Below are 13,163 nucleotides of genomic sequence, written 5' to 3' on the forward strand. Positions count from 1 at the left end.
TGCTGTCGGCGTGCTCTCTATGGTTACGTGTCTGCTCTGGCGCGCTCTCTGAGGCTTCTCTATGACCCCTGGGCGGATTTCTCGCTTTACGGCTTGTCGTGCGACCCTTCTCCGCTTCATTGAAGCTCCAAGATGGCGTCGGGCAGTGGGGTAGGTGCTGATGCAGAGCTCAAGCTGGCGGGTGGGATGCTCGAGAGTGGGTCTTTAACTATGAGAGTTAGGATGGCGTTTCCCCCCTCGCACTCCTGGGCGTCGCCTCTGCAGCTGGGGTTCGGTTTTCTGTAGACTTCGGGGCGCTGTAACTGCTCCTGCTGGGATTTATTTGCCTGTCTCAGACCAAGAGAGTTGAAGGATGACCCGAAGCCGCTCTGCAGGGGTCTGCTCGGATCTCAGCGAGTCTGGGATCGGGGAGAATAAGTCCCTGTCGTCTGGTCCGGCCATGGAGCTTTGCGTTTACTCGGGTCAGAGCAGGCGGGGGTGAGTCTGCAAGTGTTTTTCAGTTCGCAGAGATACATTTGGAACTTTTCCCAATGTCTTAAACATTCTGATCGGCCTACATTGGCGCTGCCCGAGTTTTTTTGGAATTAGGGCCACTTTTTTTTTTAAAGCAAGACCTTTCAAACCACTGAGAGGGCCGAGGAGTTTATGGGGATCCTCTACCCCTCCCCCTAGGTTTGCCATCAAATTCTTGAAATACTGAAAACATTTTATTGTTTGAAAATGATTCATTGAGTTGGGAGGCGGGGAAAGTGCTGGGTAGGGTGAAAGGGGGTGATATTGGTGTTGGGCATGGGTAGGAGGACAGAGAGGGAGATACTGGCTAGAGGTGACTGCCAGTGGGAGAGAGAAATTCTCCAAATATTAAAGCTTTTCGTTCCTTCTCATAATACCTATGCCCAGTAACAACTCTTCTGCCCTGCCACCAATGCCCGGTAGCATTTTCCTTCTCTTTCATTCACTGCCAGCATTGGCCCTTCTTTTGCCACTTTCCTCCCAGCTGCTGTAACACTGTGAGACCGTTACTAGGAATCAGTCACCATCTTCACATGCCTCTCCTTACTTCTACTACTATGCATAAGTAGAAGTGCAGGTGTATTAAGAGGAAGAATGAAAATCTTTAGTGTTAGGTTGTTTTTTTGGGTTTTTTTAAAATAATTTTTCTCCTGTCTGCACTCAACTCTGACTAATATCTCCCTCTTTACCCCATTACCCATGCCCATTAGCAGTAGCATCCACCTTTATATTTACCCCTCCTCTCAAGCATGCTGACTTTTTTTCTACCCTGTTTCTGCCTCTAGAGGCTCGTGGGACACTTAATTCCCTCTTTCTACACTGCTCTTATTCCTCTACTTGCTTCCTGTATACTGGTCCACCACTTGGTTCCTGTTGGCTCTGTGTTTTTTTTTCCCTGTTCCTTCCTCTTGGAGGAAGCAATGGTGACTCCTTCATGTAGAGGAAAGTGACTTCTGCCCCTGGTGGAAGCAGGAGTATAGGTTTCTGGCAGCAGGATGAAAGATGCTCCTAATATGAGCCTGTACAGAGATCCTCTTAGTTCTTGCTGCTGCAAAGTGCTGCTGTATTTATGCTCTCCCTCCCCTATCTACATCTCTTCATGACATCACTGGTGAGCTGGCCGGGAGAGGAGGAGTAGCAACATCACTTGGGAAGGAAGCTGCCACAAATGGGATCTTAGGGCTGCAGATAAATATAATATAATATATTTAACAGACCAGAAATAATTTTTGTAGGCACATTAGGCCTGCAGGCTGTAGTTTGGGGACCCCTGATAGACATTAAGACTGACTACTGTTCCATGACTGTTGTGGTCAATCCCTTCAGTTCATTACCTGTTAAATTTAGTAAAATAGACTTTTTAAACGAATTGAGAAAGCAATCCTTTGAAGTAATTATAAATGAGTGTCTTGAAATGTTAATGCTGAATATGTTAGAATGTTTTAAGATGAGAGTGGGGGTAGTAAGGCTGTTGGATAAGAAATATTGGACTTCATTTATGAATTGGTGTGCAAGGCGAGGTTCGTCTTTCATAATGATCTTGAAATCTGGAGATCTCTGTGAATACACCTACCCCCCAAATGCATAGTTACTTTTACTTGGAAGATGATGGAGTTGCTGGCGTCCTTTACGGTTGTGTCTCCACTTCCTGACATTAGCTGAGGTGTATGTTTTAGCTTTTACTTTAAGTTTTGGTACCAGCTGCTTTTAGTACAGTAAAGATACTTGAGCAAACTGTACAGGGTGTGATTTGTACAATTAGACAATGAAAGATGCCATATGATCAGTGACCAGCTAGCTATTCAGCAGGGTGCTGCTGATGTTAAACCATTAGCCTGCAGCTAAAATGTTTTTGGGGGTTTTGTTTCTTTATTTGAAATTTTTAGCATGAAGAACAATTGATTACAGAAAACAAAGATGTTTGGAATACACAATACAAGAAGAACATATTAAGCAATTCAGCCAGAGTTTAGACCAAAAATGGGAGGGCTGCACATAAAGGACACTGCTTATCCCATGACCTTTTAGTTTTCTTGAAGAGTCTCATGAGGGACTTTGTCAAACGCCTTCTGAAAATCCAAATACACTACATCTACCGGTTCACCTTTATCCACATGTTTATTAACCCCTTAAAAAAAATGAAGCAGATTTGTTAGGCAAGACTTCAGTGGGTAAATCCATGTTGACTGTGTCCCATTAAATCATGTCTTTCTATATGCTCTATGATTTTGATCTTGAGAATAGTTTCCACTATTTTTCCTGGCACTGAAGTCAGGCTCACTGTTCTATAGTTACCCGGATCGCCCCTGGAGCCTTTTTAAATATTGGGGTTACGTTGGCCACCCTCCAGTCTTCAGGTACAATGGATGATTTTAATGATAGGTTACAAATTTTAACTAATAGATCAGAAATTTCATTTTTTAGTTCCTTCAGTACCCTAGGATGCATACCATCTGGTCCAGGTAATTTGCTACTCTTTAGTTTGTCAATCTGGCCTACTACATCTTCCAGGTTCACAGTGATTTCGTTCAGTTCGTCTGACTCATCACCCCCGAAAACCATCTCCGGAACTGGTATCTCCCCAACATCCTCATTAGTAAACACAAGCAAAGAATTAATTTAGTCTTTCTGCAATGGCCTAAGAGCCCCTTTAACCCCTCTGTCATCTAATGGTCCAACCGACTCCCTCACAGGTTTCTTGCTTCGGATATATTTTAAAAAGTTTTTATTATGAGAATTTTGCCTCTATGGCCAACTTCATTTCAAATTCTCTCTCTGCCTGTTTTTCTTATCGTTACCTATTGCAGATTGAGTGTCTCTTATCGATCTAATTTGCTCTTCAACACTATTTACTCTACCATTATAATCATTAACTTAAGAATATAAGAAGTTGCCATACAGGTTCCATCATGTCCAGCTTCCTGTTTCCAACAGTGACCAATTCAGGATGCAAGTATCCAAACATTAAATAGATTCCTTTGAATTTGTAATTCCACTATTTAAAAAGTTGTCAATTCTATCGGAGTTTTTTCAAGATTTTTAATAAGTAATAGTAATGTCTGCTTGGTAATATGGGATCCTTTTGGCAAATCACCCAATCTGGGGTTGCCCAAAACCTTTGGGTCCACTGATGTAGCAGATTGACCAAGAACTAAATCCTCCTCAACTTGGGTTCTATTCCCCACAACTACTTTGGATGTGGAATTGTTCCCGGGATCAATTACTGTCTCAGTCCCAACACAAAAAGGCAGACGTGCGTCTGGGCTCAGGAAGACTGTCGAACCTTCAAGGACAGCATTGGAAAGGCGAACTGATACTGCCCAGGAGAAGCATCTGGAGTTGAAGTCCTATAGACTTGAATTAAAGGCCGGGTCATAGAAGGGGAGGGCATGATGGATCCCTTATCAGTATGGGGAAGAAGAGCCAAAGTAATATATCGGGGGGGCGGGAAAGGAAAATCGCTATTCACAGTTCCACAAAGTCCTTTCCCAGCCAACCCGGAGGGGAAAAACAAAATCCATCCCTTAGGTGCATGGCTTTGGCAGCGCACTGGCTTAACTAAGAGGACTGGTGCTGGGTGATGACAGACACCAGGGCCGCCTCCGAGGGCGCGAGGACACACCAGGAGAAGGATGAGAGCGCTTCCCTGTCGCAGCCCTGCAGCTAGCGTGATGGCAGCGAGATGGATGAAATTCCTCTCTCTTCCTGTTGATAGCAGATGTGAACGAGCACTGCGAGGCTACTGCTTTTTCCTGACCTTCATTTTTATTCAGTTGGGTTTTTGAGTGTTTGTGTTTTGTTTTGTTTTTAATGCTTAATATCCTCATACTTTTTCTTTGCAGACTAAAAACATGGACTTCCGCCGGAAGTGGGATAAAGATGAATATGAACAGCTTGCTCAGAAACGACTCACAGAAGAAAGAGAAAAGAAGGATGGTATGTATTGAATTCTCTTCTTCCGCTGATGTCTCAGTTTTCCTGTCCCAGATACTCCACAATCTCTGAGCAAAACTGCACATATAGAGAAAAGAAATGAATGGGTTATGCTGTAATATTTAACCATTTCTTTTTCTTCTTATGGGATATGTATGTATGTGTGTGTATATATATTATATATGTATGTGTGTGTGTATATATATTATATATGTATGTGTGTGTGTATATATATAAAAAACCCATTAATTCTTTAAAAAAAAAAAAAAAGACTAATGTCTAGTAATGAGCAGGTCTGGAAGTCGTTTAAGTAACTTAGGCACTGGCTACAAATTATTAAGAGCCAAGGAACACTTTTTCTTTTTTTCCTCCATATTTGCTTTATCTGCCTTTATTTTTGGTTTTTTTTTTTTCCTCATTTTCTTTTTTTCTTTGCTGTTCTCTCTCCTCTCCCTCTCAGCATCTTCCCTTCCTTCCTGGCATTCTCCTTCCAGCTTCTGGCCCTCTCGCCGGCCTTTCCTGGTGGCGAGGGATCGCTGCAGGCTGGGACTCCTGTTCCCAGGCCTGAGCACGGCCAGCAGCTGGATCTCTTCTTGGTCTGGCACCAGCTGCTGAAGTTTGGGCAGTCTAGCACCTGGTACTTTTCATCCTTGGCAACAAGTATTTTGTGTAAATGTATCTTAATGTCTTTGTTGATTACTGGCTACAAAAGTGAGTGTAATGCCAAGCTGCAGGAAGTAATGCATCAAGTATAATTGCAACAGGTATGCTGATATTTTATGACTGTAGCAGATCATAGTAATACCGGATAGAGTGCATTTTTATCAACTTGTTTTATGGTTAGTGTGACGAAGCTAGACTAAGTAAAAGTCAATAACAGATTTCATTTTAAAGGTCTTCTGAAGATGTTTTAAAGCGTATTACCATGGGAGACTATATTCTGCCTATAAGGAAAAACCATGCTAGGTTTTTTTTTTTGCAAACACTCTTAATGTTTTGCCTGCTTTCCAAACCGAAAGAAGGCTTATAATATTACCATGGGTGTGTATGCACCCATGTGTTAGCACCTCCCCGAAAAAACAAAACTTATCTGTTTGGCATCTTATTGATACACAATTTGGAGGAAATGTCAGGGGACACGAGCAGTCTGGCCATAGTGGATTTTTTCAGATTCATGCTTATGGACTATACATGCGTGTGCGTCCCAGAAAATAGGCTTAATTAGTTCTGGGGGGAATATTTAGTTATATTTGTTATGTAATACTGCAGTAGTGAAACGTGGCTTGTGATGTTACTGTATGCGTGACATTTTTTATATTGCCATCTCTATTGCTCCAGGGATGGAGATTCATTCTTGGTGGCATCATGAGTCCAGCTCCCACTATCCATTACAAACACCAGGTCACAAAAATATAAAAAAAAGGATTGATTTGTAAAATGAGGGCTGCTTTTCCAAAATCACAGCTTATGGTATTAAATAAGTGAGCCCTGTGTTATTGTAAGGTGATCAATGGAGTTTCCTAGCTAACCAAGGTTTGGCATGCAACAGCCTGGGTATTTCTAAGACAAATTATATATTATTTTATTACTATAAATCACATTAATAGTTGTGGCAAAAAGCTGGAGAAGTTTTAAAACTATGTAACTGAAAATAACCAGCGTTTCACCACGTACTCTTGCCCTATTTCCTTGTTTAATATTTAAATCTATAGACCTAAATGATGGGGCGCACATGTTAAAAATGACAGGTTCGGTGACCTTACAAAACAGAGACGTTCATGCAGCAAAATCCTCAGGTGTTTCATAGTGTGGCTCTTGCTTTTAGGCAAACCAGTCCAGCCGCCTGTCAAGAGGGAGCTCCTTCGACACCGAGACTACAAAGTGGATCTGGAGTCCAAGCTGGGGAAGACCATTGTCATTACGAAAACCACCCCGCAGTCTGAGATGGGAGGGTAAGCGGATCTCACTTATGTGACTTCTCTTCTGCCTTTCAGCGCTTCAAAGCCGATTACAGTCAGGTACTGCAGGTATTTCCCAGCTAAGGGCCTGATTTACTAAGACTTTTCTCCTGTGCTTGGTAAATGAGGCCCTAACGTTTGTTCCAGAGGCGATGGAAGGTGAAGCGACCTGCCCGAGGTCTCAAGGAGCAGGAGTAGCATTTGAACCCTGTGGTTCTAACCATTGGGCGGCTGCTCCACTGCACTGCATGTCCTTCTCATTTTCTTCAGTTTGTGGTTTAGCTGGGGTTCTGGCCCTAGCAAGCAAGGGCTTCTGCTGTGCCATTGCTTCTTGTGAAGGTTATAGTGTCCCAGGTAGAGCCAAAGGCCTAACGCACCTTTCCAGAGCATGAGTGTTACAGCTGATTCATGCTGGGAAACTGGAACGCCACGTTACCATGAAAACTGGGAAGCTTTATTTTTCAATCACTGTGGAACTTGGCTTTCATCTTTTCCATTCAGTTTTTTTTTTTGTTTAAAATGCAATTCCTAGGTTCCACAGTTGGTAATTGTATTATAATATTAAAGCTTCCAGGTTAGGTGCAAGTTTACATTTTTCAGCCATGGACCCCTCTTGTCCATTTGGAGGACTGAATACAAATTAAATGTGGCCTGAATGTATACAGAGCCTTTTGACTCTGATCTTTAAATCTCTCTCTTTGGTGGGAGTAAAAATGGAAAAATGAACTTGCCCTTTTGGCACCAGTTCTTGAGAGATGTGAACCTTGTCCTCCCTGATTCTTACACATGGGTTCCTTTCTGATGCGTGTGTCATCTTGAAATTACCTGGCGTTGCTTGCTGCCTGGAGAATGATGACCTTTCGGGAATTTCTTTCTTTATAATAAATGTAAAAAAAAGGTAGAGGGACTGTTGCAAATGTATTAATTCTCTCTCTGTTCTGTGTGTGCTTTCCAGATATTACTGTAATGTCTGTGACTGTGTGGTGAAGGACTCCATCAACTTTTTAGATCACATCAATGGCAAGAAACGTAAGAGATGAGCTGCTTTTATGTCTATGTAGATAGCGAGAGAGATAGAAATGGATTTATGTGTAAGCCCTCCTCTGGATCCAGGACTTTGCGGATTTCCAACTCCATGCATGTTGGCACCAGGAAATTCAGGTCCTGTCACTGTGTTACCCGGATGAATAGAAGATGTGTAATACATTAGTAATATTAATATTTAAGTTGAACATATGTTTTATGGATCAACATGAATGTTTTGTGACTCTGAAAGCAAATAGCCATTAAAATCTTTCTCTATAATCCTTTTCTGGCAGTAGAAGATGTCAGAATCTTAAGATTCCAGTAGATATTTAATCTAATTGAATTAATCTTGTATATTTTACAGATTTATTGTTTGGGATGGTTTATGTATGTGACTTGAAACTGCAGAGGAAGGTACTGGGATTGTCTCTATTAGAAAACCGAAGATGTAGACTAAGGAGGCTAGAGGGCTGGTTATTTTCTAGATTGGTTAAACTTTTTTTTTTTTATGAAGGTTAAGTATTTCTCCATTAACTTAATGAAGTATAAAAAAAAAAATGGCATCAGATAGCTAAAGTCACATTTTACCAAATTTACAGATAGGGTTTCCAAAAATGTAACTGATTTAAAATTCAGTTTTTAGGGCTAGATATAAACATGTGTATGGGCTAATGGGGGGTAGTGTTGGCAATTCAGTATAATGAACTCAAACTACCCTATTGTATTCTTTGACCATCTATTGGTATTGAAAGTTGTCCAGAGTTGGACTCCAGATCAGTGCTCTAGGAAGCCAGGGCTTGTGGTGTCCCCATTCAGGAAGTTTGTGCATGCGTTGGGATTACTGGAATCTTTTTCATTTAAAGTGAGTTTCTCTAAAGCGAGCTAGGGTTTTCAGACCTTATTATCTTAAACTACATGTTTTAGGAGGAAATTTGAGTATCAAAAAAAAAATGGTCCTCACTTTATTGAAAACAGAGAATGTCCCAGCATGGCCAGGAGACCGGACGGCTCAGGATTAGCAAAAGATTGTAGAGCCTTTCACTCCTAGGTCATTGGTAGAAATTTAATGCAGTTTAGAGCCCTATGTGAAATAAGTTGGTGGTTTCAGTTAAAATCTCAATGGGCAGATGGCCCATGGTACAAAACCCACCATCATTAGCCAGCTCAGTGGCTTAGTGGCACATGCCATGCACAAGACCCTGGGTTTGGTTTCTAACTCCAATCTTTTGCTTGCTGGATCGTAAACAGGAAAGACATTGCACATCGATGCAAGGGCCACACCTAGTAGCTAGATTTAGGACCCCTGGGGTATGTCCCCTGGAGAGGATATAAACCCCGGGGTAGTAGAAAATGAAGGCTCCTGACAGCAGATGCCGGCCCTGTTTGTGATTTGAGCTGGAAGCTGAAAGCAGTGGGAGCCACTTTTGGCAGTCTCAGTAGAGAGGCCGAAGACTGAACTGGCATGATCGGAGTGAGGTTCTTTAGCAGGAGAGTGTGGAGATCCTGCTCTATGGTTAACTGGAGGATGTAAGTGAAGAATGACATAACTGGCAACCATTTATAAGCATTGTATTTAATAAAAATTAGTCATGGTCAGTTTTCTCCTATTGCTCCGTAGACGTGTTCTTGGGAGGTGCTCACAAGAGAATGTTGAGTTAGTCTGTTTTTTTTTTCAAATAGGGCATGGGGTCTGTAGTGAGGGACGTTTTTCATGAGGACTTATAACCGCTGCTGTAACTAACTATTCCATTTTTGCTTAAAGATCAGAGAAATCTGGGTATGTCCATGAGGGTTGAGCGCTCAACACTGGATCAAGTGAAAAAACGCTTTGAGGCGAACAAGAAAAAAATGGAAGAAAAACAGAAGGATTATGATTTTGAAGAGAGAATGAAGGAACTTCGAGAAGAGGTGAGAAGCTGCATGGCAAATTCTGAATCCGAAATGCTGGGTACTTCATTTGAAAAAGTTATCCTTGAAGGAATACTCTTGGCTTATCTTCCCTTTTCTCACCCTCTCATTTGGTGCTCTCTTACCAAAAAAATTAAGTAAAGCAAAATCTGCCATGCCTTTAGAACCATAGATTCAGCTTTTTACATTTAAGTGGGACACAATTGTTAAAGAAATCAGCATCTGTTTACTACAAAAAGACAGAACTAGTCAGATTTCATTCATAAAAAGCATCCTTGGATGTTAGAGAGAATTTAATTTCCTATCTCCGGCTTGGATTGCTGCAAGTCCCACTACCTTGAGATGCCAAAAAAAAAGCTAAATTATTGCCTGCAGCTCATACAAAGCTCAGCAGCACAAAGCATGCAAAACTTTAGAATTGTACGCAAGCTCCCAACATCCCACCGCATTATATTCAAAATCCTGGCCCTTGCTTTCAAGGCACTCAGGTGCTTGGTACCACCCTGCTTCAGTGACCAGCTCCTGCTATGCACACCATCCTGGCCACCTAGTGGCAGTAGCCCCCAAGGAAATGCAGCTCACTAAGAGAACCTTCTCAGGATAAACCCCCCTTACCTCTAGACATCAGATTTCCTCACCTTTTAAGAAGAAACTGAAAAGCTGGCTCTTTGTAGCAGTCTTCAGCCCATAGTCAGAACCTTGAACTCCTGACTGAGACTACCACAGCATAAGCCTCATTGACCTTTACACTTATTCTATTAATATCTACTGCCGCTGCATGTTTTTTGTTATATCTATTACCCCCATCCTATTCATACTTGTTTGATATTCTGTTGATGTATTGTATGCCTTTTGTAAACTTCGTACTCTGTTATAACATGCTTTCAAGTCTTCTGCTGAAGAAACTTGACCTAACTCATAGCTGCAAAGGGTAAATTATGAATCGTTTACTGAAAGGTTGAGCATTGAGTAGAGCTCCTTGACGCCAAAGCTGCAGTGGCTCTTTGAACTGATGAACTATGCAGCCTGGTAGGGATTCATCATGGAGCTTGAACAGGAAAAAAACGTTCCTGGCTTGGTTTAAGGTAATTTCTTGTTCAGATGAATGAACTCTAAGGTTTTCCCTCAAGCATGTCCTGAGCTGGCGAGGAAGCCTCCCTCCAAATGATTTGTGCCCCCTGCAGCAGGGCAGTAATGTGGAGGACATACTGCTCGCTCTACGGCACAACATGAATGGTTCCAGCAGCAGCTGGGAGCACTCTTCAGTGTAAGCTGGCTCATTACCCGACTGGGCAGTAAGTTTTAGTATTCACTTTCATCCATTCGAACAGAAAACTGCCAGAATGAGAGTACCTGATTGTCCTTCAGCCCACTTTCTGCCTAAGTCATCCCAAGTGGAGAAATGTTAGCCTGCTGAAGATCTTAAGTTGCCTTTTTTGAAGTATGGCCTGCCAAGCACAGGGCCTAGTCTTTATTTGAAACTCGTAGGTTCAGTGAATTCCTGCTTCCCATCCTGTACTCCCGCATGTATTTACAGGTGCAAGCGCTTATTTCTCCACTTGACTGGGAGTTGTGATTGCCAGAGGGAGAGCATTGTCCTTTTAGAAAACCAGAGTCAACATGTTTGCTTTTTGTAGGAGGAGAAAGCCAGAGCGTACAAGAAGGAAAAACAGAAAGAGAAAAAAAGGAAGGCCGAGGAAGAGTACATCTTCGAGGAAGATGATGAAATGGCAGCCGTGATGGGGTTTTCTGGCTTTGGCTCAACCAAAAAGAACCATTGATGTAACTTTTTTGATAATTTTCCCTTGTGAATAATACTGACTGATCTAAGTGGTGTTTAAAAAAAACAACAAACTCGCTAAGGGCTTGGAATGGAGAATTTAGACTTAGTCCCTGCCTGGTAGAACCTGGTGCTGAGAGTTCCAAAGAGAAAGCGGCTTCTCCATTGACCTGCACAGCAGCGCAAGATTGAACCTCGGCTGTTCGATATCCCGCCAGCTGCAAATCTAGCAGCACCTTACTTTGACTCTAGTCTTTTGACTTTCAAATAAAAGAGAGAAAAGTTTAAACGATTGGCCATTGACCTCTGTCTCCAGTGTTCTAACGCATCAGACCTACACCCAGACAGGTCTGAATACACTTGCTCTGGTTGCTGCCGCCATGCTCGTTGATTTTGATGACTTCCATCTATTGCAAAATGACTGGAGCTTAACACTTTTTGTTATGAGACATAATTAGCCTTCCTTCCACAAGCGACTCGCCCCATTTTCTCTACAAGTCCTGAAGGTGCAGTGTATCAGTCTGTGTTCTGTGGCCTTCTGTAAAATATTCTGCTGGGTACATTTTGTGTTAATAAACATTAATAGAGCCCGTTTGGAAAGTTCTGGTAATGGCATTTCAGACATGAAATAATGTAATAATTCATTTGTTTCTGCAATGCAGGTTTACGTGAATCACTTAGCCAGAAAATTAAATTGCAATGGTTTCTGTAGAGTACATCTTTCACTTTTTTTTTATGAGGGATATTGTGGAAAGCTCATTTTGAAATTAGATTATTTAACTGCCCTGTATGTTTACAGTGAGATGAGAGCTCGAGCTATATTTTATATTTAGCTGACACATAATAGCACATTGTTTTCTCCTTTTCATTCTTGGGGATATTTTTTTCTAGATTTCCACACTGCAAACAGATTTTTAGAAAAGCTGGGTTTCCATTTGAGGAGTTTTTATATTTGTCTAAATATGCTTTTTTTTTCTTTGGAATTTGATGCGTTACCTGTAAATGAAAAACATGAATATAACAGATTCTTATCTGTATTTTGGGCGTAATAACAGGAGTTTGTTGCCATTCTTTAATGCTGCAATGAAATCATCTGAGGTCTAATCTTCCTGTTCTTGCTCCTCTGCCCTTCCACCTCTTCCTAAATCAATAGCTGCACGTTTGTATATATTTAACTTATTTTAATACCCCTGTCCTGCTTCCCTTATTTGTATCTTTTTAATGTCTTAGAATAAAGTGTTGGTCAAGATAAGTTTGCTTTGACATTTGTCTGATATATGATATATATACTATATATATATTTATCTTTGCTGCTGTTTTCAGCTCAGTATTTTTTGATTCCTGACAGCTTCATTGCCTGAACTGTTTCCACTTCACTTCAGCTTATAATCCCCTCTGCATGAGGCTCTACAGTGATGAAGAGCCAATGGTGTGGCATGGCCCAATGGCATATTGCTGTCCTTGGCTCTTTGACCTTTTACTAAGAAAATCTTTTGAGCTGCTACCAAAGAACAATAAAGGAAGATGTTATTAATCTACCTAATAATAAAATCAAATCTAGAACAGAAGATTTTATAGGTTTTTTTTTTTACCAATAGATGAGATACAACTGAGAATGCTGCAGATGACGAATTTCACTATTTATTGGATTTTTTTTCTGGAGTTTTTTTTTTTCCCAATTAAATTTGGATCCTTCATCTCCGGTCTGCGATCAGGTATGGTTCTCTGAGCTATCTTCCTGCAGCAAGAGGCTTTTCACAGTTGCTGATGGACACAGAAGTCCCATTTTAAAAGCACTCATTAAAGGGCAAATTTGAAAAGCCCTACGAGCGGCAAATTTGGGAGCTACGTGCATGACCGGGCCACGCGCGTTTTAAGAGGCCCGTAGCCACGCGCCTATCTCCCAGTACGTGCATTGGAAAGGTTTTTGCAAATTGGGGGGGGCATGGGCGGGCTGCGACAGCACCGTGAAGTCAGTCGCCCACGAGCGAGCGCGCGCCAGGCTCCCACAACCGCATAACTTGCTGCTGCTACGGACTGCAGGT

The 13,163-nt window shown here is 41.7% G+C and overlaps 1 protein-coding gene across 2 annotated transcripts; it reads left to right on the forward strand.

The window, feature by feature from the left end:
* The first annotated feature begins 3 nt into the window (after positions 1-3).
* ZMAT2 (zinc finger matrin-type 2) lies at positions 4-12,370 on the forward strand. Of its 2 annotated transcripts, none has more exons than XM_029583387.1 (6): positions 4-150; positions 4,356-4,449; positions 6,272-6,398; positions 7,360-7,433; positions 9,193-9,338; positions 10,976-12,370. In XM_029583387.1, exons 1-6 carry the CDS (start codon positions 133-135, stop codon positions 11,117-11,119), a joined length of 603 nt encoding a protein of 200 aa, XP_029439247.1. In that variant the 5' UTR covers positions 4-132; the 3' UTR covers positions 11,120-12,370. The 2 variants fall into 2 exon arrangements, with proteins under 2 accessions (XP_029439247.1, XP_029439248.1); XM_029583388.1 differs by lacking the exon at positions 4-150 and adding an exon at positions 180-477.
* The last annotated feature ends 793 nt before the right edge of the window (positions 12,371-13,163 follow it).

The sequence above is a fragment of the Rhinatrema bivittatum genome, chromosome 18 (assembly GCF_901001135.1).
Source record: "Rhinatrema bivittatum chromosome 18, aRhiBiv1.1, whole genome shotgun sequence".
Lineage (NCBI taxonomy): Eukaryota > Metazoa > Chordata > Amphibia > Gymnophiona > Rhinatrematidae > Rhinatrema > Rhinatrema bivittatum.